This window comes from Gavialis gangeticus, unplaced genomic scaffold, assembly GCF_001723915.1.
Source record: "Gavialis gangeticus isolate Ggan-Ray unplaced genomic scaffold, GavGan_comp1, whole genome shotgun sequence".
Classification (NCBI taxonomy): Eukaryota; Metazoa; Chordata; order Crocodylia; family Gavialidae; genus Gavialis; species Gavialis gangeticus.
In genome coordinates, this window is record NW_017728994.1 from 33,571,653 (window position 1) to 33,595,909 (window position 24,257).

The 24,257-nt window shown below is 48.5% G+C and overlaps 1 protein-coding gene across 7 annotated transcripts in view; it reads right to left on the reverse strand.

Annotated features, from left to right (window-relative positions):
• ARHGAP22 (Rho GTPase activating protein 22) overlaps positions 1-24,257 on the reverse strand; it is a 368,091-nt gene that overhangs the window by 62,980 nt on the left and 280,854 nt on the right. For 6 of the 7 annotated variants that reach the window (XM_019502551.1, XM_019502550.1, XM_019502554.1 and 3 more), the window contains one exon: positions 2,361-2,568. In XM_019502551.1, coding sequence (XP_019358096.1) covers positions 2,361-2,568 — 208 coding nt within the window. Of the gene's footprint in view, positions 1-2,360; positions 2,569-8,192; positions 8,686-24,257 lie in introns of those variants that run through there. The other variant, XM_019502556.1, reaches the window with a different exon arrangement.

The window sequence follows — 24,257 nt, forward strand, 5'->3', positions numbered from 1 at the left end:
GTGTGTGTGTGTGTGTGTGTGTGTGTGTGTGTGTGCGCACATGCAACGGCACCCCCTGCCATCCCTTCAGTACCGGATTTCCTTACCCCATCCTGGATTTCCCTAAAATTATTATGATCACCCTAGGCATATACCATTGCAAGTGCTAACAATCCTTAATACATTTATCCACACACCAATTCTATGAAAAAGGAAGGGGCACTTAGCACTGGGGATCAGAGGTAAAGAGAAACTGAATTCCTTTCTCTAAAGACCTGATTCTCTGGGTTCTGAGAATCAATCTGAAGCAGAACATGGATCACAAAGCAGGACATGGATCATGAACCAAGATCACGAAGAGGAAACCTGCAGTTCAACTGACTGCACAAAGCATCCTCAGTGTATTGTGGGCATGTGATGCCACTGAAAAGGGGTAAGTAGTACACTTTGGGGGAGGGAGCTGATTTCCTTTTCCAAGGAAGATTTTTTTCCCCTCTTGAATAAGGGTGAGAAATCAAAATCTCAGCCATGATCACTGTCAAAATACTAGACAGGTTTGAGTTATCAGTGTCTAAGAAGCTTCACTGGGAAGAAACCACACTCTGTCAAGACCTCACCACAGCTAAGTGTGGAGGCTGCTGCATGTTTTCAATCCAAGCAATGCCATCAAGCACATGCAACAGGGATATTTCTCCTGTCTGCTGAGTTGAGCAATGGAAACCATGTACATTCAGCTGCTGCTTATATACCATCAGCTGGAACATAATGCTTGAACTGCCACAGTGGGGGTGAACTCTTCTTTGACAATTCCACTTACTGAGCAAATATTAACTGTGGTTAAGAATCAAAGAAAGGAAGATGGGTGGCCAGGAACAGAAAGGGAGGAAAGAATTAGAAGAATGTCTCCAATAAACTCTTTCAGGACATTCCAGGCTGAGAATGAGTAACAGCATCGCAGACTCAGGGATGTGCTGCCTTTTCTTATAGCAGCATTCACATAAAGCACAATACACCCCGTCAGCCACAGGCCAGAATGGAAGTGGTATCACTGATTACTGCTCCAGCCATAAAGCCTGGTAGTGCTGCTTAGGTCACCTGTAAAAATAGTCGTAGGTGGTTTCCTATTCAACTGCCTGTTAAAGTCACTACCAAAAGGGCCCTGCTCACAAAGTTAGGATCTAACCTCCCCGCAACACACACACACACTCCAGTGGTTGCTTCTGGGTTTTGATTTGGATCACTAGAGATATAAGCCTGGTTCAAGATTTGAATCCGAATCCCCTGAACACCAACAGTGTGGTGGGGGGGAATGGGATCTGGGTTCTTACTTGGGATTAATTTCTGAATGAAGTTTGGCATAAGAGGCTGAAATCAAGAGAGGATCAGTGCTGCAAGGATGAAACATCTTGGCTAGAAATGAGGGAAAGGCACTGGGCAATGCAGAGTGGAGTGCACTGCAGCTTGCCCTCCTCATCGCCCTTCACTTCTATGTGAGAAGCGGTGGGCTTTCCCCTTTAAATTTCTCCATTTAAAAACGGCCATTTTCATTCAGATTTTTCTTTGCCTCTTTCAGGCTTCTGCTGAAAAACAGAAACAGCACAAAAAATCCATCTTAAAAATAATTGGTTTTCTTCACAAAATGCTTTGCTGCAAATTTTCTGCCCATCTCTCCCCATGTAATATCTAATGTCCAGAGAACATTTCCATACCCCACATAATGTAATATGTAATGTCCAGAGAACAACCAGCATTTATACCTGCCTGTGGCAGGGGGTCAGGCTAGATGATCTGTTCAGGTCCCTCCTGATCCTAGCTACTATGAAACTATGAAACATCCCTTAGGGTGTGTCTCATGGTTCCTATGTCTTAGTCAAAGTGTCATGGGGGTAATGCAGCTGAGGTCTCACTGGAGAGACAGCATGTGGTGGGAAAGGACCCTGTATTTTCAGGCAACCAACTCTGTGCAGGGATCATACCCAACTGTGGTATCATTCATACCAACTCGGATACACAGCCAGATCTTGTAAGCAGCAGGGGCGGCCAGCCCCAGCCCAGCAAAGTAGTTCAGCTTGGGTTTTCGTTTAAGGATGTCAGCAATCCCAGTCAAGTCATCTGCTTGAGGGCTCAGGCCTTGCTCAAATATTCTTGCAACCCACTTTTGGTCTTACAACCCACCAATTTAGAAATGCTGCTTTAAAGCATTAAATCCACGTGGTACAAGTTAAGTGAAGAGGTCAGCTGTCTGGAATAAGCACCTTCTGAAACTGCCCCAACTGGGAGTATGTTCAGAAGCAAGGATGTCACAGCAGCATTTCACACAGCACTGATTAACACTGGAAGTTGATGCTCATTCATTTCTAGTGACCAAGGCACCCACTCACCTGTCAAAGAGGGGCTTCTCCCCACAGTCAAAGGAATCCTGAAGGTCCTTGACTAGGTTGGCTTGGCCGGGCATTCGGAAGAGCCCTTCCTCAGTGAGGCCTCGTTCCCGAATGAAATCCACACATTGCTCCACAAGCAGTGGGGCTAGCCGCTGGCCATATTTCCTCTCATATTGCACTGTGTCCTCCAACCGCTGCCCGAAGATCCCTGCCAATGGGAGACACCATATGGCATTAACTTTTATTTCACTTAATTTTAATTCCCCCCCAAAGCCTGTTAGTAGGCCAGGGTGGGATTGGGGGAATGGGAGCTGTGAGTCACATGAAGGGAGAATGGACCCCGTTTCTACCAGCATCAGCAAAAATAAATCAAGAAAAATTACAAGCTAATAATTTTGTTCTGCTTTGAATGCAGAGTATGAGAAGCTGACCTCTACCCAGCTCCCACTGGGGAAGCTACCCAAATGAGGTGAATATTTGGCCCCAAGAAAAGTATAAAAGAGATTGGCATTGATTATATTTGCCTACAGCTGTTCTGACTGTACAAATAACCAACAGACTGCCTGAATGATTACACTTCTATAGCTCATCTTACCCAAAGGACCCTGAAGCACCAGTCTGAAATGGGTGCCCTGACTTTGCATATCAGAATTGCTTCATCTGCCGCTGGGCACAGCTATATTTGGGTGGGGCAGAGCTGTTGGTTGCCAGCTCATCCCACTGAAACCACCAGAGGAAGATTTAAAAAACCAGAATGCAATTATCCACATTAAAACAGGCCAGGGATTGATGGTAACAAATCATCTGGTGTAAAGGACGTTTACTAACTAGTGGCCTTTTGCCTTATAGTTCAGTTTCTTTAATAAAAAATGATTAATAACATTAATTAAAACACTGAGTCAACCCAGGTTCACCAGCATTCCTAGAACTTGCCTTGCCCCCTCACACACACACACACCGTGAAAGCACTCACATTTTCAGTTCCTTCTTCCTTGATATAATGTGTATGCATCCTTATGCTCCCCCCCCAAAGTCTGACTGGGGCTCACACACTCATGTAAGCTGCACCTACACTATGTAACTTGCTGAATGTGGTGCTTCTTCTCCCTCCACTGGGGCTTGAGCCAGTGGGAGCAGCTGCTAAACTTGCTCCAGGTTTACTGCAGCATTTCAGTACACACCAAAGAGATGCCTGTTCTTAGATCCAAAATCTAAGGGAAGATCCCCATGAACCCATCCAGGGGCAACAGTCCTACAGAGTGCCACTGAGGCAGCGCAGAGGATATAGCATTAAAAAAGTCACTTGCTCTGGGAGTGAAGATTTTAGACAAATGGTACACTGCCAAAGTTTATTCAATTTTAGATGTGACCAGATGATAGCAAAATGGGGTTTGATCCAAAGCCTACTGAAGACAAAAAGAGGCTTTCCATTGATTTGGGTGGGCTTTGGGTCAGGCCTCCAATATCCATCATTTTATCTTACATCACTGAAAATACTGCTCCACATCATGCTGGCTGTATAGTATACTCTTGGCCAATTTATGAGTAACACATACTGTGTCACATATAACAGACTATAATCTGACACTTTGCATTTCCATTTAAGTGTTGCTTTCACAGGAGATAAGGAAGGAAATTTCCCAGCCACCATTTGCTATCACACAATGGAATTGCTGTACTAGGTCAGATCTGTGCTCTATCTCTCTTAAGCCTGCACTTTCCTTGCTGAGAGATATTCATGCTGATGTCAATGTGAGATGTGTCTGACCTGTGAAACACTGGGCCTCTAGTCTAGCATCTTCTTTCTGCCAGAAGCCAATCCCTGCTATGTCAAAGGGAGACGTAATCCATCCCAAAACCATGTACTTGGGAAAATGGTGGAGGGAAATTCCCTTCCTGACCACATCTGGAGACCAGCTTGTATACTGAAGCTGAGTCAGTCATCCTTATCATGCAAATTCTAGTTAGTGTCTTGCAGATTTAAGTTCCCATGCACATCAGTGTTTAATCTACATGTGAGTCCCAACACATGTATGCCTCAATAATAGCCCAAAGCAGGGACTTTTGTAGGCTGTTGGTAAGTTAGGAAAGAAAGAATCTTGTCCCGTGTGTGTACATGTGAATACATGCTGCTTTCTAAACAAACCAAGTGCCCCTTGTTCTTGTGTGTTCAGCCTGTGTGCAGTTCCACCAGAGGTCTTCCTGAAATTAAAAAAAAAAAGACTACACAATTTTTCAAGCAAATGTCATGCTGGCAAAGGGGCCAGGCCAACAGCCTTGCTGTCTCAGAGCTGTTGGAGTACTCGGCACTTGCAGTGTGGGTAAAAAGCAGCAGAACAAACTTCTTTGCACTGTCCCACACCTTCCTTCCACCCTGACACAAGAGCTGAGATGGCAAGGCCTGCTTGGGCTGGGCCTCTCCGCTGTGGCTGCCTCTCAAGAATGGGTTTGCTGTGAGGTGCACAGGGGAGTGGACTTTCCAGTTCTCACTGGGTACCAGGGCGGGAGCTCATTGCTAATGCAGAAACTAAGGGGTTCTGAAAGGAGATGTGAAGACCTATTTGCTGCGAGTCTCCTCCTCCTGCTTCTCTGTCCACGCACCGCTCCTCCTGGCCTCTGCCCATCTTTCATTCTGTCTGGTCAACCTTTTCCTCTTTCCTAGCACCATCTAGGTTTCAGACTCATTTCTGAACCCAGGCCATGATATCTGAGCAAGTCCAAAATCAGCCCCAGCCAGTCTCCAGTTTACTTATTCACTGCTGGCTTAGGCCAAACAAAGGGACTTGGAGATAAAAGGCTGCATGTCCCAGAGTCAGTCTAAGCCACTGGTTCCTCTTCCCCTTGGAGGGCCTAGTCTTCAGAAGCAATTGCTTTCAGCAGATACGGAAAGATCACAGCAGTCTCCTCTTTAGGGACCTCCAGGCCCATCAGGAACTGAATTGTGCTCTACCCCCACCCCAATTTTCCTCAAACCTACACAGGCCCCCCTTATCCCCGACCCCCTCACAAGTAACTCAGAAACCCATGTCTCCTTCTTACTAACCTTACTGGGCTGGGAGGAAGAGAGGACATGATAGATCCAGCAGGGAAGCCTGTGTGCGAGAGCCATAATGGGCAAACCTGAGAAGGGAGGGATTCTTCCACTCCTCAGGTTGAGAACATGGGAGTGGAGTGACTGGAGGAGGTGAGGCTTTCTTTACCCGCACTCCAGATCACAGCCCACCCCACACCCCCCGCTCACAGCACAGGGAACCCCTGCATGCAGTGAGGCCCTCTCCCCTTCCAAGAGCTGGACCACATAGAGATGTAAGAGCCTGCTACCAGCCTTAAGGTAAGAGATGGAGCTGTAAAGTCGTGTTACTTCCAATCCAGATGTCAGAGCTGAAGGCCCAGCCGTGCTTGTGGCGTTATATATGATTGGAGGGAGATACTACCCTAATCCGGTCACCAAAACAGTATCTTTCGCTTTCAAGTGAACAACAAACAAATGCTGATGACAGAGGTCTCCATTTACAGATGCAGTTCTAACTCAAGGGTCATGTCCCCGGTGCAATAAACCTGCTCCTCACTCAGTGCTCACACCACTGGAACGAAATCCACATGCAAACAAGCTGGGAAAAGGCTGGAATCTCCCATAAACGTATTTCCACCAAGACAGCTCGCTGTGGTGACTGCAGCATAGAAAAGTCCTCTGGCCATTGCATCTATTAACCAACAGCACCTAAACTGAAGTTCTGCTGACACCAGGACATCTTACCAGTGCGGGAATACCAGTATACTATGCTGGTGAAGTACTTGTAATGTGGATGAGGCTTACACGGGGGAAGCTGCACTTTGAATCCAGCCTCTCTCACCACCAGGCAGCACAAGCTATGCCAGTCCAAGCACAGGTTTACTGTTGTGTAGGAGACTGTCAGCATGGCTGTGCCAGTCAAGCATCATACCCCTTCGCTGGCAGAGCTACGCTGGCAGGAGGCTTTAGGGCAGACCTAGTGTAACTAGCATTGTCTCCTGGCTTGGGTCTGCTGAGGCTGTGCAGAAGCAGGTTTAGGAGCGGAGACAGTGTCCTCTCCAAAGCTGCCCTGTCTTCTGCTCTGCCTGACAGGCCTGTCTGTGTAGCTGAGGTGGCTACACTCCCCCTTGCCTCCCCCCACCCCTGCCCCCTGCTGACAGCAGTCCTGAGGCTGGATTGGTTGTGCCCTCCTTTGAAATTAAAAACAAACAAGGAGCTGGTTGCATGCAGCCTGATCCAATCCGTTGGCTCCTCCAGGCACGGGCCTGTTTTCAATCACTGGTGCCTGCAGCTCAGACTGAACTTGGCAGCCTCGGCTCCCTTTGATGCTGCTGCTGGAAGACGTTACTGCCCTGGGTTGCTCTTCATTTCTGTCCCAGCAGAAGCAGGAGCCAATGCCATCAGCCTAACTGCCAGCTGAGGTCATGCTGGAAACAAAGCACAAGGCTACTGGCTGCCAAAGAGTTAAATCTTCCTGTCCTATCCTTATCTAGAGTCAGGCTGCTGTGTTTGGTTTCAAAGCAGTAAAATAACATGCCTGGGACCACATCCTCAGTCTCAGGCAGATTCAATAGATACTAGACAAATGGGTTAGCACAGCTGGAGGAAGTTCTCCCCCTCTGCAACAAACCGTCTCTGGCTCTTTATGGAAAACCCAAATCAGGAATGGTGAACTCACTAACACACACAGTCGGGCTTTCTGTCCTGGCCTGAATAACTCACCCACCCACTTGAGGCATACAATGAATGTATATTCAGCCATACTGTTCAGACATGCCGTGGGCAGGAAGGGATACTCTCCCTGCTTCATTTTTCCCTATCACAGCTCTGATTTCAAACAAAGGGAATTGAAGAGAGAAACTTTAAATTCAGTCTGAGATTCTATATCATTCAGGTTGACAGGCAAGAAGGCTCTTGCTTTTGTGTAGGTAATACACATATCCATTAGCACATGGATAAAAACACGTATACTGAGATCCATATATGTTTGCATATCCCCATGCACACTTGTACACACACACGGGATGCATGTGTATGCATATATCTGTCAGCCACCAGCTCACACATATGACCACAAGCACACATGTGCTGACACATACTGACCCTAGAGCTCACCTACAGATGCAGTCACCTGTTCTCCCACTGACACAAGTGTCCCTCTCACATTTGAAAATGCTCACATACACAAAATCATGGATGATAAACCATAAACACACATAAGTCTGCAGATGTACAAACATACACATGTACATATGTGTGAACACACACACACACACACACACACAGAGGCATATTTTATTTGTATTACAGTATAGGGCAGGTTTCCATTGTGCTAGGTGCCGTACACATAGGCTAAACTACAATGATTGTTCCTTAAGAACGTATGATCTAACTAGCCAGGACAGACAAAGAGTGAGAGAGAAGAAGAGGTATCACTGGTAAGCAGACTTATGGGAACGGAGGCAAAAAGAAATTAAATGACTTGCCCGAGCTTATATAGGTAATCTGCGGTGGAGCTGGGAACTGAAATTTCATCTCCAGCGGTCCTTCTCCACAGGGTCAATCCTTCACACATGTTAGGACATATTCAGCCTTGAGTACACTTGCATGGTATAAATATTCTGCAAAATACGTCCCCCAGAATATCTCCAGAAGTTAGCTTGGGGTCTGGCCAGTTAAGAGAGAGTGCTCCTTGCTCCTTTCCCTCTGTAAAGACTGAAGCTATGTTTAGCCACTGTCTGACCTAACCCAAGGACTAACGCGTTTGCTTTGCGAGAGGAAACCATAACAACTGTACACTGTGGAAAATCATCTCATACCTTGCGTTTTTGTGCAGCACTCAGCTACATGGCAGGCACTGAGCTTCAAGCAGAAACCAGGCAGTGTGAGACAGCATGAGCGGCAGAGGAAGAAAGTCCTGACTTCAGGCATCAGACACATTCTGAGTCCCAGCACTGGCTGCTTCCCATTCACTCAGCGTTGGAGAGCAGGGAGCAGCCAAGCTGCCCTGAGAGATAATCTCAGCAGCACATCTGGTCTCAGCTCCGCGACTCAGCATTAATTATGACTTGTGCAGAAAGAACTTGAAATATCCAATGAGATGTGGAGCTAGCCAGCTCCGTAGGCAAGGGAGAAAGAAAGGGAGACAGGCAGGTAGGATCTTGCCCACCCTTGACGCTGCCGCCAGTGTAAACAGCAGCTAAGTATGGGTCGCAAGTTTTAACAAAGGCATCCCCCATAGTACATGTAATATATTCATGCTCTAATTGCTTGTCAGATCTATTCCAGATAGCCGGAGAGTGGAGCAACAGTTTCTGTCTGCATGCCACACTCTTCACTCCCTTTTAGCCACAGGCAGTGTTAGCTGCCCTACAGACAATCAGTTGCCCTTGCCCCAGTAAGGGTCAGAGGGGCGTTTCCTATTATCTAAGCTGCTTCAGCCTCCCAGGGCAGCCACAGGGCTCAAGGTTATGCCATTGATTCTCACATGGGCAGAAATCTCAGGCCTGGTTCAGTCTTTTTCCCCAACCAGTATTAGTTTAAGCCTCATTTTTTGAGGTTACTGTGAAATGATTATACTCGACAGAATTAAACAAGCAATGCTGCTACATAGGAGTGGGTTGTAAATGGGACAGCAGGCACCAGCAGCTGAGGCCAGGACCTTTAGGACTAGAAGAATAAACTGCTACAGCTTAAGTTAGGGGACTGCTCTCATGAGACTAGCAAGCTTAGCTGGAGTATGTTGCCTACAGATCCAGCAGTTGGGTGAGAGGAGAGGAAGGAATGGCTATTCTGCGTTGCCTTGTGTTTTGTGAGGTTACGAAAGTCCACCTAACTTCCACCTTCTCCAAAATGATTTCCAAATTGCAGAAGTTGCTCACTTCCGGATTTCTGTTGTCAAAATACTACGTATCTCAGCATTGATGCAATCTATATTTGTCTGAACTGAGCGGTTTGTTGGTGCAGGGGACTTCCAGACCTGGTTCTAACACTGGGTGATTCTGGACAAGTTGTTCTCTGTGCCTCAGTTTCCCCCATATAAAACAGGAAGGAAAGTGTATTGACTGTTTGTACAGTTCAGCTGTAACACTTCAACCACTGAGAACAGGGCCATAGACTCAGACTTAGGAGACATGGGTTCTGATTGTAGCTCTGCCACCAGCCTGCTGTAGGACCTTGGTCAAGTCACTTCCCCTCTGGGCTTCTATTTCCCCTCCCATTCTTTGTCTGTCTTGTCTATTTAGACTGCAAACTTTTGGGGTCAAGACTGTGTCTCACTCTGCATAAGTAGCATCCAGTACAACAGGAATCTGATCTTGTCCAGGGTATCTAACTGCTTTTTAAACACAACTAATGAATTTTAAAAAACTGACACAAATTACCATTTGCTAAATGACTAAGATGCTTGAAGAGGAGGTGTTACTGAGGAACCAGATATTATTATGCCCATGGTTTTAATCCTTCTCTTGTCCTCTTGGATGCGTAAAGTAGGTGATAGGGTAGGGAAGGCCTGGCCAGAAGTATAGCTGGGGGCCAGCAGCAGGTCAGAGATGATTCCTTTATGAATAATTCTGGGAACATCAAATTGTTTGGCACCATTACCTGGAACACTGTCTCCAAATGTGTCACATCTGCTAGCAGCCTGAGACAGCTGGAAGCTCAATGGCTGGATGGCCTTGATGACAGTAAATGGCCTGTAAAAATTCTCATTTCCCTTTTGAGCTCTTCCTTCCTCTCTACCTCCACCCACAGTATGAGAGCAAGGGGCAGCCAATGAAATGGAAGGGCACCACATTTAAATCAGATACCTTTGTACACAACATGTAAGTAACCTACAGAGCTTACACTGCCAATAGATACAGTTGAGGCCAGAGCCTCGGAAGGACTCAAAATGAGACTATTCACAGAAGAATTCAACAGTATTTAGGGCTGTTGGTTACAGCCGTGTTGGTCTAAGGATGTAGGTAGATACGGTTCTTTGAGTAGATGTGATATCTTTTATCAGACCAACTAAATAGTTAGAAAAATTGTTCTTTGCAAACTTTTGGGTACAAACACCCTTCTTCAGGCATAGGGAGAATCAGTACTTAGGCACGGGAATCTCCCTGCTTTATCAATCCAAGAAAGAACAATACAGCCTCCCTGAAAGAGGAGGGAGGGAGCACACTAGCTTTCACAGACCTCTCAGTCATAACACAAAATGACAGCTGCCTCACAGCTGCTTCCTGCAGATGGCAACCGTACAGTTGAAGGTGTAGCACCAAGATATGGGAACAGCCTGACAAGATTGTATTGCACAGCTACTTAGTTCCCTGTTACCATCTAATCTCCATTCGGGGCCTACATGAAATGTGTCAGTCTGCTTCATCAGGACTGAGAACAGCGTTGTCACACCAGTACAGTGAAAAAACTTGAGCCAGGTCACAAAATATCATGAGACTGGCATTGAAATCATGAGGTTGTTCTTTTAAATCGCCTGTTGTATTTTCTGACTCTAGGTCATGCCTCTAGGTTCAACATCTTCTCATTAACCACAAACCTTTTTTCTTTTTTTTAATGAAATCTGATATTCTCACATAAAAACAGGACTCACAAAAAAACTACAGTAAGCTAGCAAGACTGCATGCCAACTACCATCACAACTGGCACTAACCTGAACCATGGCTAGGGACAGACATTCAAAAAGCCTGAGCCTGAATTCATTCAGTCTTTGCAGGTTAGTCTAACCTGGCTAGGTTTAACTGGGTGTAAGCTCGTAGGCATCCCCTCTGGACTGAAAAACTGCAGGCACACGTCTGCAGTGGCTCAGGTTAGAAGCCGAGGGGAGCTAAAGTAGCCCTCCCTTCCCTTCCACAACGCTGAGCTCAGGGGGGTGGCCAGGCCCCGACAGGATGCTAGGGAGGGTTCCCCCCACAGCAGCCCAGCAGGGAGCTGCTGACACAGTGTTTATAACCCCTAACTCAATGTTTATCAGCTCATTAAGAAAACAACAGCCTCTCTCTATTAGTTCAAGCTCTTCTTAAACAGTTTTTCCAAGGAAGTAAAGGAGGGACATTACCAGCTACCTATTGATTAGCTCCAAAAAGCCCTAAGCCAACACTGTCTTGTCTGCCTTTGTTCTGCCTGCCACAATACAGACTGTAGGCACAGGACCATCCTTAGGCGGCATTAATTGGGGTGACCTTCCTGGGCCCTGCACTTTGGGGGGCCCAGCAGAGTGGGGCAGAGCAGCAGCAGTGCAGAGCTAGGCATAGCAGTGGCTCTGCATCCAGCCACTTGCTCCACCCCCTACCGCCCATGCCACCACCGCCAATGGCAGTGGCAGTTTCTTCAGGTCCAGGGCCCATGGGATTGGAGCAGGGGTGGGGCCCCACAGGGGATGATTTGCCCCATGGCCTGCACCCTGCTTGGGTCAGCTCTGCATAGGCAGCAAGTGGTATGCTAGCTAATGCTGAGAGGTGTCTGTGTAAGGCAGAAGGGAGGGGGGGAATCCCTGCTTCAGCAGGGTGTGGTGACGGAGGGGGGAAGCAGGAGGAAGCCAGGCAGACCCTGCTGTACATTTAGTCTCTGACAGAGCTGCAGCCAGGGAGCAGAGGGGAGGGGCCAGCCCAGCTCTCTGGAGCAGAGAGCCCTGCTCACCCAGAGGGCATGCTGGGATGCTCTGATTCAACTTAAACCAAGAAAGGATCTGGGACAGGCATTGCATAAACTGGTTTGACCCAAATCAGTTAAGTCTGCTACTACATTCAACCAGATTTATCTCAAACCAGTTTCAGCCATTTTCAAACTGGTTTATATGCACTGAACTTCTGTTCTGTTACAGGTTTAAACCAGTTTCTGATCACTTAAACTGGTTTATGTGTAATGTCTGTCCCTAGCCTGTGAGGTCATATTCCACATGGATACCACAGATGGAATGGGTCACAGAGACTGCGCTCTCCTTCTGTCATAGGAATGGGACACTTGGGAGGGATGACAATACTGCCAGTACCTGAGCTGCTCCAGTTCTACTGACAGAGAATCCTGGTGTGTAAGACTGTTTAGCACAAAACCCCACCATGAACACCCTGCTTAGGAGACAAGCTATATTATTCCCTGATGCTTCTGCACTGTGAACTATGGGGGTAGGATCTCCTAGCAATGCTGTCATGAGCTAGCACCTCAGCAGTTACTCTTCAAGTCCCAGAGCTGTGAGAAGCTGATGTGTCTCTACATGTCATTGCAAGTCTTGAGATCCAGCCCAGCCATGTGGGATGTATGCTGAGGTTCATAAAATCTCTGAAAACCCAGGCTGGTTTCTAGTTTGGCATCTAACTCAAGCCAAATTCAAATCCTGTAGTGACTGCAGCATAAAGTAGTTTTGAATTCACATTAAGAGAACTAATATGAATTCACAATCCCACAAATCCCTCTGTTAAAAGAACCTACCTGCTCTATACAGTTCTAGCAAGTACTCATGGGGGTGCAGGTCTTACATAAATGTCCAGACTTCAATATATACTGGTTCATCTACAGATGGGCTTACACTGTTAAACCACGGATGTTACACCTGGGGATTGTTTTGTCTCTGTATGGACAAGACCCAGTCTCAGAAACTGGAATCCAGTTCTGAACTTCCCCAAACAAATTTTGGATTCAAAGCCATCTCTTATGCAAAGCCACCTCTTATGCAAGCCAAACTCAGGTAAATAGATCTCCTTCTACCAGAAAGATAGCAGTAACATGGTTAAGAGTTCAGTCATGCTGCTGAACCCAGCAGAAAATCATCTAAGAGAAAAAAAATCCTACTTCTCTCTCCACTCTAAACTTTGGGACCAGATCCTCATAACATAACACCCCCTCCCCAACACCCCTACCCGATTGTGATACTCTGGATTAGAGAGTCACCATTTAATGGTGCCTGAATGAAAATGAAAACAGTTTTCTGCTCACTGATTGATATCACCACACTGTATTGATTTCCAGCAGTAGCAGCTAGACAGTCATATCTGAAACAAACATGAGACAGAATTGAAAGGTTCTAAATATCATTATTCATCTCCCTCCCATAGGAAAGGCCACTCAGCTAAACCTGCCCAAATAGTTTTTCTGTCCTGTGTAAGTATGACAAAAAGAAGCCACACTAAAGAGCACAGTAAATGACACTGTGGTAGACTCTAAACAATTTATTCCCCAATGTGAGATTATAACTGTTTACATGCAGCAAACAGAAGGATGATAAATAGCCCTGACCATCATTTAGCCACAACATCTGGAGTCCAATGCCAAAACCAGACATGTATTGGTCTACTTCTCTCTAAACAAGGACAAGAAGAATTTGGAGAATGAAATGTCAAGAGCAACATTAAATGCCTTTCAAATTAGCAAGCAGTGAGCTGAGCAAATATTCTCAGTAAATATCTCAGCCAATATTCGAAGCAAATATTCTACACACATTCTCTCCATAATGTAATTACAGTTTGCATGTCCAGAAAACCTTTCATGTAGGGACAAATCACATGGCATTGTCTCTATCTTACAGCTGGGAATCTGAAGGAAAAAAAATGAAGGCCCAAGTTTTCAAAGAGACCATTAGCTCCCAGCCCCGAGACCCCTGACTCTAGGCACCAACAGCTTCCACCGATTTGAATGGAGGTCTGTCTGCACAAAACAACTGAGGCAGGCTCACCCTTCCTAGATCCACTTCATTGTGAACTTTTTGTTGCATAGAAATGTACTATAAAGATTCTGGGTGTGAGTGAATATAAAATAATGATGATATGGTATCTATTCCCATCAAAGACCCTCAAAATATGAGAAGGGCTGGACCTATACTCTTATATCCAACTGTAAAGAGAGTGGACACATCTAGAATGGATCGAGGTATGGATGCTGCTGTTAAACCTGCTGCCTCAAAGAGGCTGAACCAAAACCCCAGACCCCTGAACACGACCGAACTCTGCTGGATTCCCATTCTGGGTTCACGGCCTAAGTTTTTAATGTGGGCCCATTTTATTCATACCCAATAGCAGACAGAACCAAACAACCAGTCAAATTTATGCCTTTGCCACACTCGCCAGACCTGCAGCCAGAGGCTGCTCACCTAAACACCTTGGGGACTTGGGAAACAAAAGGGACTGACAATGAGTTTTGGGATGTTTATCCAAGCTATAGCATAGAATCTCAGGAGCTGCACCTGTCCCACCCTGTAACCTGTACCCAAAAGACATGTTTTACATTTGTTGTCATCTTGCTGCTGCCTCAAGATCAGCTAGAGAATCAAACCAATCTAGTAAACCCCCTTACTAAATATGCATCATAATAAATACAAGCATAATTTTACTAGCCATACCAACTTTGATTGTCTGGGAAAGCTGAGGTCAGAGTCAAAAACCTAGCCGTAGTTAACTCGTGACACTTTTACTTTTCCCAGCTATGACTGTTTTGGGAGGGTAGAATAATTGCCACTTGGCAGTCTGAATTTCCAAGAGATTGCTGTAGAAAAAAGCCCTCTGAGATCTACATTTTAAAGGCAGCCCTGAACGTCTCCCATGTGTCTGAATTAAGAGCTGCTTGACATCCTTCCCTTAAACCAGGGGTGGGCAAAATACAGCACATGGGCCTCATTTGACCCACCAGGTCATTCTATCTGGCCCGTGGGGCCACTAAAAAATTTAGAAAATTAATATTTATCTGCCCCCAGCTCCTGTCAAAGATGACAGGAGCCAGGGGCAGTGGGACCCCGGGGGAGCCCCAGCAGACTCCTGCAACAGAAGGGCCTGCCTGGTCCCACCCCCCACAGCTGGAAGCCCCCTGCCTAGCAGAGGCTTCTGGCCTGGGACCATGGGGCTGTTCGTGGCCGCACCAGTGCGGGAAATTCAGGTAAGGAGGGAAAGGGATGCAGGGAAGGACCCTGGGGATAGACCCAGCCCTCAGGACCAGGCGGGCTCCTGCTGAGGCTCATGGTCCAGACATGCAGCTGGGAGCCAGAGGGCAGGCAGGAAAGCAGTGGGGGGGGGGGGGGGGGGGGGGGGGGGGGGGGGGAAGCGAGTGAGAGCGTGGAGCCCTGCACCGACGTCCCAGGGCCACTGCCACTGTGGCCCGGAGTGGGGCGGCAGGAGCATGGGACGTGGCCTGGCAGGGATCTGTGGAGCCGGGCTGGGCTGCACCAACAGGGAGAGGGAGGAGCTGACCCGGCTCCATGGAGCTCCTGCTGGCTGGGACCCCACACTCCTGCCGCCCTGCTCTGGTCCCGTCGGCACTGGCCCCTGCACTCCCGCCCAGCTGCCACTGGCTGCTGCATGCCTGCTCACTCCCAGTGCCCCTGCCCCAGCCCTACAGTACAGGTGGGGAGCAGTGTACATGCCACACTTGCCCGTGGGGAATGAACTGGTGCTCAGCGCAGAGGAAAAGTGCCCCCCCCCACCCCCATGGCCAGTGCTTCCTGCTGTAGCCGCTCACAGCCCACATGAGGCTGTCCTGCCTCTCCGCTGCGGGGCAGCGGTGGCAACAGAAAACAGGCACAGGCACTCCGTATAGGCTCTGAGCAGCTGCAGCATGGGACACCAGTCATGGGAGGGGAAGTGGCTACTTTTCTTCTGTGCTGAGCAATGGTTCATTGCCCAGAAACTGCTGCTCAGTGCAGAGGAAAGCGGCTCTGCCGCCCACCGCTGCCGGGCAGTGTTTGCTGTGGCTGCCCACCTGGAGCTCGCACCACCCTAGGCTGTGGAGTGGTTGCTTCACCGCTGCCTCTGTGCCGCCCAGCCCGGCAGCAGTGGCCACGTGGGTGGAGCAGCCACAGGGCAGCAGAGAGGTGGTGGTGAAACAGCCACACCATAGCCTAGCGCAGTGCGAGCTCCAGGCAGACAGCCACAGCAAACACTACCTGGCGGTGGCAAGCGAAGGGGCCGCTTTCCTCTGCACTGAGAAGCAGCTTCTGTCCAGCTGCTGCTGCCGCAGCTCAGCCCCAACGGGCAAGCCTGGAGCTGGCACAAGGCCTAGGCTAGTAGCAGCAGTGGGGAACAAACTGGTGCTCAGCACGGGGGAAAAAGTGCCCCTCCCTCCCCGTGGCCAGTGCCCCACGCTGCAACCACTCAGAGCCCGCACAGGGCTGCATGTGCCTGCTCTCTGTTGCGGCGGAGAGGCAGGACAGCCACGTGTGTGCTGTGAGCAGCTGCAGCAGGAAGTGCCAGCCACGCACAGGGGTGGGGGGATGACGGGACACTTTTCCCCTGCACTGAACTGCAAAGCATTCCTCGCAGGCAAGTGTGGGACACGCAGGTTTGGGGTTGTGCACTGATCCCCACCTATACTGTGGGGCTGGGGTAGGGGCACTGGGTGTGAGTGGGTGTGCAGGAGCCAGCGGCAGCTGGGTGGGTGCACAGGGCCTGCACTGGTGTCCCAAGGCCAGTGCCGACGGGGCCCAAAGCAGGGCAGCAGGATTGTGGAGTTCTATGGAGCCGGGTCAACTCCCCCCTCTTCCTGTTGGTGCAGCGCAGCCCGGCTCCGCAGATCCCTGCCAGCCCACACCCCGCACTCCTACCACTCTAGGCCCCACTCTACCCACTCTAGGCCCCACCAGCACTGACCCTGGGACATTGGTGCAGGCCCCACACTTCTGCTCACTTCCACTGCCCCCCGCCACATTCCCCATTTTCCTGCCTGCCCGCCGGATGGCCACTCTGCACTACACGGCTCCTATACCCACACACACACACACACACACATCCCCACAAAACCCCATATGCAATCACTTCTGCATATACACCACAAACACACACAAATCAGGAGAGAAGTTTTTTTTTATATTAAATTAAAATATATTATTACAGGTGTTTGATTTTTAGTATGTAATTTGTTTTTTTCCCCTAAGGTGGCAAACCCACTTCCCCAAAGGAATATTTTCAGGGGCAAGGGGAAGGACTTCCAGTGGCAAAGGTTAGAGATTAGGGGGCAAGACTTCCGGTCCCAAGATGGTGACCAGGGGCGGAGCACCTTTCCAGGGGCAGGGCTACCCATGTGGCCCTCAACAGCTTGCCAAAACTCGGTAAGCAGCCCTCCGCCCAAAATAATTGCCCACCCCTGCATTAAACCAAGTAGGAAGGACAGAGTGGGTGTCAGGAGACTAGAGATCCATTACCAGTTCTGCCACCTGACTTCTCCGTGCTTCCTTTTCTTATCTGTTTTTACAGGAGCAAGACTATCCCTGGGTCACAGGGAAAGCATGGAGCTGATTTATTGAAGGCACCATCTGTTCAGGGTAAGATGCTCTGATGGGAAGTGCTAGGAAAAGAGAAACAGCTTTTTCTGAAGGGATCTGTGGGCAACCCCAACTCTACTGTATATATCCAGCTAGGAAAAGTCCTGTTTTCAAGGAGCCTGGAATAACTGAATCTATTCACTGTCTGCTGACAGGGCAAGTTGCAAGGGCTGGTCAGCAGCATCTTGCCCAGTGCTGAAATGGAGAGCCAGTCTCTGCTTCAGTGCCTTTGTAATCACTTCCTGTCAGTGCTCTAGGTAACAACATGCACACAATTAGCACCTTGCCCCCTTACCTGCATGACAGGCTGGGAAACAACAGATTAAGTAGAGCAGGAGGTGATTTCTGGAAAAAGAGAGGCAGAGGCAGAGGATCCTTCTAGGTAAAGTATTGGCTTTGGGGTTAAGAAACTGGGTTCTCATCCCAGCTCCATCATGGATCAGGTGCGTGACCTCAGGCAAGCCACTCCCTCTGTCTCTGCACACCCATCCTTGGTCTATTTGGAATGTGAGCTTCCATTATGTACCATTTTTACCCAAATCCAAGATGATCCTGAATTTAAGATGAGCTCCCAATAGTTAGATTCTCTTTATGGAAAATTCATAAATTTGTTATAACTTTCCATGTATAAATTCTAATCATTGGAGGGTTCCCTCCACCCACTGCTGCATCAGGGAAAGCAGTGACAGGGAAGCAGGCGGTAGTGGAGGCAGGCAGTACGGAAGCAGTGGTAGGGTGGGGCAGGCTGCAGCTACAGCTCCAGTCCCGATCCTAGGTCAGTCCCATTTCTGCACAGCTGGGAGGGAGCTGCCCTGCAGCTCAGACAGCTCTCCCAGGCTTGCAGAGATCAGGACCGGTCCTGACTGCTGTGCAGCTGGAATAGCTTTCCCCATCCCAGAGATCAGGGCTTATCCAGGCCGCAGTGGCCTCCCACTATATGTATCTGTACTAGAAAACAGCTCATTAGACCAATTTAATGTGCAGTAATTGATGTGCAAGTGTAAATGGTGACACTTTACTGTGCATTATATTAGTCTAACACATTGTAAAGCATCTTGTGTAAATGCACCCAGTGGCATTTACAACACTGAAATCTTGTTGTAAGACACTGCAATCTTGACTCAGGTCTGACATAATGGACATGTAAGGCACCATGGTTTCTGAACTGTGTATCAGATCAGTAAAACTGGTTCAATTCTGTTCTCACTGGAGCAGCTGTATACTGTTGAGTTCGACTGACTGCAGCTCCTTGCCCTCCTCAAGCCAGGGGATCACAGCATGAGAGTCCAACCTTAACATGTTTCAGGAAAAAGAAGGCCTATTTCCAGAAGTTTAAAACAAATACACACGGGGCCTGGATGGTTCCAGAAAGTGATAGCACAGAGATACCCTGCACATTTCAATATTAAAGCAGCAACTTGGGCCATTAGCAGCTAGTGGTGGGGAACCTGAAAATTACTGGAAAAGCACTGGAAAGTTTAGAGGCTTACTGGAACATGACAGCGCTGAAGAATACCAGGGAGCAAATCTTTCTGATAAGATTCTGTGATCCTCCTAAACCAAAACACGAGGAGCTACATTTAAAGAAGTTAACCAGATTTTTCAGAATAATCTGAGCAGGGGTCATAAACAGAGGGACCCTGGACTCTGAACTTGCAGCCCATCCAGAAGTGAATCCCCACTAGTGGGGAGTAAGTAGGTCTGGAATGACTTCTAGTGTTAGAACTGACCGGGGGCAGCTGAAGAAATGTCCCTCAGATATAGGACGAGAGGTGAGACAGGGGGGAGACAGGAGATGAGCTTCTTTCTTTGTAGGTATCAAAGGGTTAAAATTCTGCAGCTTGCAGGGACTGAGACTACCTTCCCCCTTTAATAAACACAAATCTTTGTAACATTCATCAAAGAAATAATCCAAATAAATTAAAATTCTTGCCTCCAAGCTGGGAAACACCACGGGAATATGTCTGTCCAATTAATCATACATAGGCATGACTTGCAGTGAGAGCCACAAGGGCTATGAGCCTGTGAACTTTCATATAACAAGCACAAATCCAGCTGGTTCTTATGGGATAGGTCTTCACAGAGACCCAGGTCAGGCTAGGAACTGGTGTGGGTGGCCTTTGCCCCTCTGAATTAGCCCTGTTCCAGCTACAGGTGAGGGAGGAGGTGCTGCGCTGCTGGAGACAGATGTTAAAATATAATAAATCTGTGACTTCCTAGGATTTCATAAAGCATAGGTCTACTATATGATCTAAAGGAGGCTTACTCTCATCAGCACAGTGCATGTGAAACCCAGCTGAGCAGTTCACATTGACTCCTGCTGCGAGCCAAGGTGCACACACACACACTCACCTAGTCACGAGAGCTTGTAAGGCAGTACAGGCTCCTTGGGAAAGAAATGCGGTTCTGTCAGACCACTAGCCTTCAGAACAGAGACCATCGCTCTTCTGTGTTTATAGACCGCTAGCAAATGAGGCTCCAAAACTCTGACCACTGTTAAGAGCTCTATGTGAAATGGAAGCCAGATGCAAGGCACAACAAGGTTTATTGACCCAACAGCACTCCAGACCTATGCTATGTATCTTTGAGCCCCATCTACTGGCTCCAGTTCTCTTAACCACTTACAGATAGCTTGTCTGTAGTGCACACTTGTATCAGGGTTAATGTCACGTTACTCTAAATTTAGTATGACTGTAGTCATACTGAGTTACTGATGCTTTTAGCCACTAGGGGGAGATTTTGATTTCTACTAATTCTGGATTTCAGCTGAACAGGAAGCGGTTTCCCCATTTGGCAAAGCTTTTTGCAAAATGAAAAAAACATTCTGCTCCACACTGGGATCAGCCAGAGACCTCTGAAGTTTTCCATGGTGGAACAAGAGAGGACCTCACTCAGCCAGCCAAGTAGGGCACCATTGAGGATGAGGGAACATAGCTGTGCCATGCTTAGAACAGGGATTTGAACCTGGGTTTCCTTAATCAAACTCCCTAGACCAGTGCTTTCGAAACTTTTCCTCAGCATGACCCCATTTCCTTAGTATGGCCCCTTGCTCCCAACCTGTAGCGCCCCACCCCTTCCAGGTGCCCCTCCCTTTACACCCACAGCCTCTGGCCCTGCAAGTGTTCCTCACTCCCCACCCACAGCCCTGCTGGCAGGGGCTCCCAGCTGCCAGGGCTACAAGACCAGGGTCAGGACCCGCAGCCCCCAGCCCCCCCAGGAGCGCCTGAGCCCCAGCTGCAACCTGCAGAGACCTGCGCAGCTGCTGTGGCCAGAGCAGATCGCAGAGCCCCCACAGCCCAGCAGGTGGGACGTGGTGTGGGACGGTGGGGTGGCTCAGTGATGCTACTGGGAGCCCCACGCTGCCATAGTGAGGCACTCCCTGCCCACCCGGCAGCAGTGGCAGTGCAGAGTTGTGCCCCCTGCTGCTGCCAGGTGGGCAGGGGATGCCTCGCCAGGGCGGCATGGCCAGCATGGGGCTCCCAGCAGTGATACCAAGCCTCCCCACCCCACTCTGCCGCCAAGACCCCAGGGGAAGGGCAGTAGGGCAGGAAGCCCTGAGCAAGCAGTGGGCAGCCCTCATCCGCCCCACCTCATGCACAAATCTGGGGGGCAAGTGTCACTCCCTTTTTTGTCATTGTGGCCCCAAATGGAGTTGTGACCCCAAGATTGGGAACCGCTGCCCTAGGCACTAGATACTGTGGGAGGGCAAGGGGGAGGAGGCTCCTTCTCTCCTGCTGGAGTGGAGAAGGATCTTGAACAACAGCATCCTTCATGGTAGGTGCCTGCCCACCCATTCAGCCCCATGGAGGGAACTGTTGGAAGCTTAAAGGTAAAAAACATGGAGGGGATGAACTCCCGAGAGCGGAGTTGTTCATGGAGCTGCCATAGCCCACACCTCCAGTGTGTCCTCTGGGAAGGGGCTGAAGCAGCTTCAGGGTCACTTAGGCTAGGGACACACCAATGGGATGTCCTGGGAAGGCACCAGCGGCCCTCAAAAAAGTGAGGTTGGAGTCACATGACACAAGTCCCTGAACTAAGGTAAACTGTTCCGATAGCAGGGTAGTTTCTTCCCAGTGAAGCTGCTTGCTTGTGTGCAAGCCATCCATAACAGCTTTTGTGTGCAAGCCATCCGCTACACCCCTGGCTTTTGCTTTTCCCTCAACGTTCCCTTTCTAGGGTGGCTCCATTTGTGTTGCCATGGCCTCAGAAAAAAAATCCCATTAACATTCCCCCTCAGACCTGTCTCGGTGTTTCCTCAGTTGCTGGGATTCCTTGTACTATTAAAATAACTGACTGAGGGACAGCTCCAAAACTCCTAAACAAATCTTTCCTCCAATGCCTGATGAAGGGTGTTTGTACCCAAAAGCTTGCAATTAAATTTTTTTTTGTTGCAAAAATCCTGTTGGTCTAATAAAAGATATCATCTCTGCTATGAGTCCCAATAGCCTTTTCCTCTAGACCAATATGGCTACAACTTGGATACCTGACACATGGAAGACATTGACTTTGAGACGATTTTTAAAAATGAAATCTTCATATTTTCCCGAGCAGGAAGCACCTGTGACCACCTGAAACCTGAGATCCTGCTTCCTGCCTTTGTTTCAAGGTAATTTGCATCATCACAGATCCTCACAGGAGGTGAGAGGCTTCATACGAGCTATGAACTGACTGCCCAGAGGAGTTTTCCATCTATTGACTCCTCTGTGAAATCCTATGAAATATGAACTTTCATTTCTACATAGGAGAACTTTTACAATCTTTTCTCCAATGCCTGATGAAAGGTGTTTGTACCTGAAAGCTTGCAATTAAAGACAATTTTTTGCAAAAATCTTGTTGGTCTAATAAAACGATATCATCTCTGCTACAAGTTCTGATTGCCTAAACGCTCCAAGGCATCTGGCAAATAGGCCCATCTTTCTGCCTTCTCTCATACAGATCCTGCAAAGTGGTGGACCCAGCAAACTGACTGGTGCCTGCTGCGTCGCAAGGGTCTGGGAAAAGCTCCACTCTACCACAGATGTTCTGTGGGGGGCCGGGTCCTTTATTCTCTCTCTGCCTCCATTTCTCCTTAAACTAAGCAGAATGGTCCTTCCCTACTGCACAGGGGTGACACAAAAATAAAATATGGTTAGAGTGGGAATTTTTCTGATAAGGTAGTGATGACCATAGAGTTATCCTAGGTAAGGGACCTGAGGAGTGTGCTGCTCAGAACCAGACCTCAGAGATGATTCTGTTTGTGGGGCTTTCCAGGCAGTGGGACCCTCTTTCTTACCTCACCATCACTCATCTCTGTGCCTCAGTATTCCTATCCAAGAAGGGTGCTGTGACAGCACTTGGTGTGGATACTATATGGGATGAAGCTGACCATGTCCTCCTCACCATGCATTGCTCTTTCCCTCATCTTTGATGGCTTTCTGCAGTCCTACAAGCCCTTAAGACTACTGCCTCTTCTGCTCCTCTCCCTTTGGCTGGGCCTTCCTCCCAGGAGACAATACTGACTCCAGGGTGGAAGAACAAACACTGATAACACTAGTCGGGGAGCCAGTTGTATCTATGCAGCAATAACAATAAGGGCAAGGCAAACACCTGGCATGTACTTCAGGAGCACACCTGGTTTCATCCTGCACCACAGGTGTGGCCCACAGTACCACCCACTGGAGGAAGGACCCACAGCACACACACACACACCTCCTCAGAGCCTGTGGGGAAGTGACAGGAAAGGATCAGTACAAATGAGAGAGAAGGCAGGGAGCCATTTCTTTGTCACAATACTATGCAGATAACAGGAGTCACTTATGTGGCCTTCGCTGCTGCAGTGTATGGGCACTTCCCAATTAGAGTGAGGAACGGAGGAAATAGGCAGGTTAAACAAACACCCATGATCATGTGCAGAGCCCGTGGTTGGGCTAGGACATGGTTCTTTCATTTCTCAAGCTTAGTACAGTTTCCTCCTACTGTACCCTTCTGGCTGCCAGTAATGTTTGTCTTCAAAACAACTCTGCTGTGCTCTCATTTAGCAGCTTTCATGCAATTACCCCAAAGCCATGCTTAGGGTCCTTCATTATGCCTGTGTAGGGTTACCCCTGTATTACCAAAGAGAACACTGACACAGTGGACTCACACTGTGCAAATCTCTCAGGGCATTTATACACGTGGGGGAGCTGGGTGCTTTAATTAGAGCGGCTCCAAGGGCTGCTCCAAATAAAGCACGCGGAGTGTCTCATGTATCAGTGTCCCCATGTTTAAAAAGAGTGCTCAGCAAGCTTTAGTTAAAGTGCCCCTGCCACCATTTTTAAGCACGGGGATGCTGATCCATGAGATGCTGGAGTCTGCTCCAGATTCTCTTCTGGGATGCAGCACAGGGAAGCAGTGTCTATGTGTTTCAAGTTGAGTAGGGCTAGCTATTGCCAAATAGCTCTGCAGGCAGACTCTCTCTTTCAGGAGAAGCACACTAATTATCACGGGATGTGTCTACACATGCCATTAATGTTCAGCAATAAACTGTGGAGCTTATTGCTCTGCAGTTTATTGCTCCCAGGAAGTTTCCAGGAGCACCTGGACCACAGCACATTGAGCCAAGTCAGAGCAGCCCCAGCAGGGAGGGGGCCCAGGGGTCAGCCTTCCAGTCCAGGGCTGCTCCAACCAA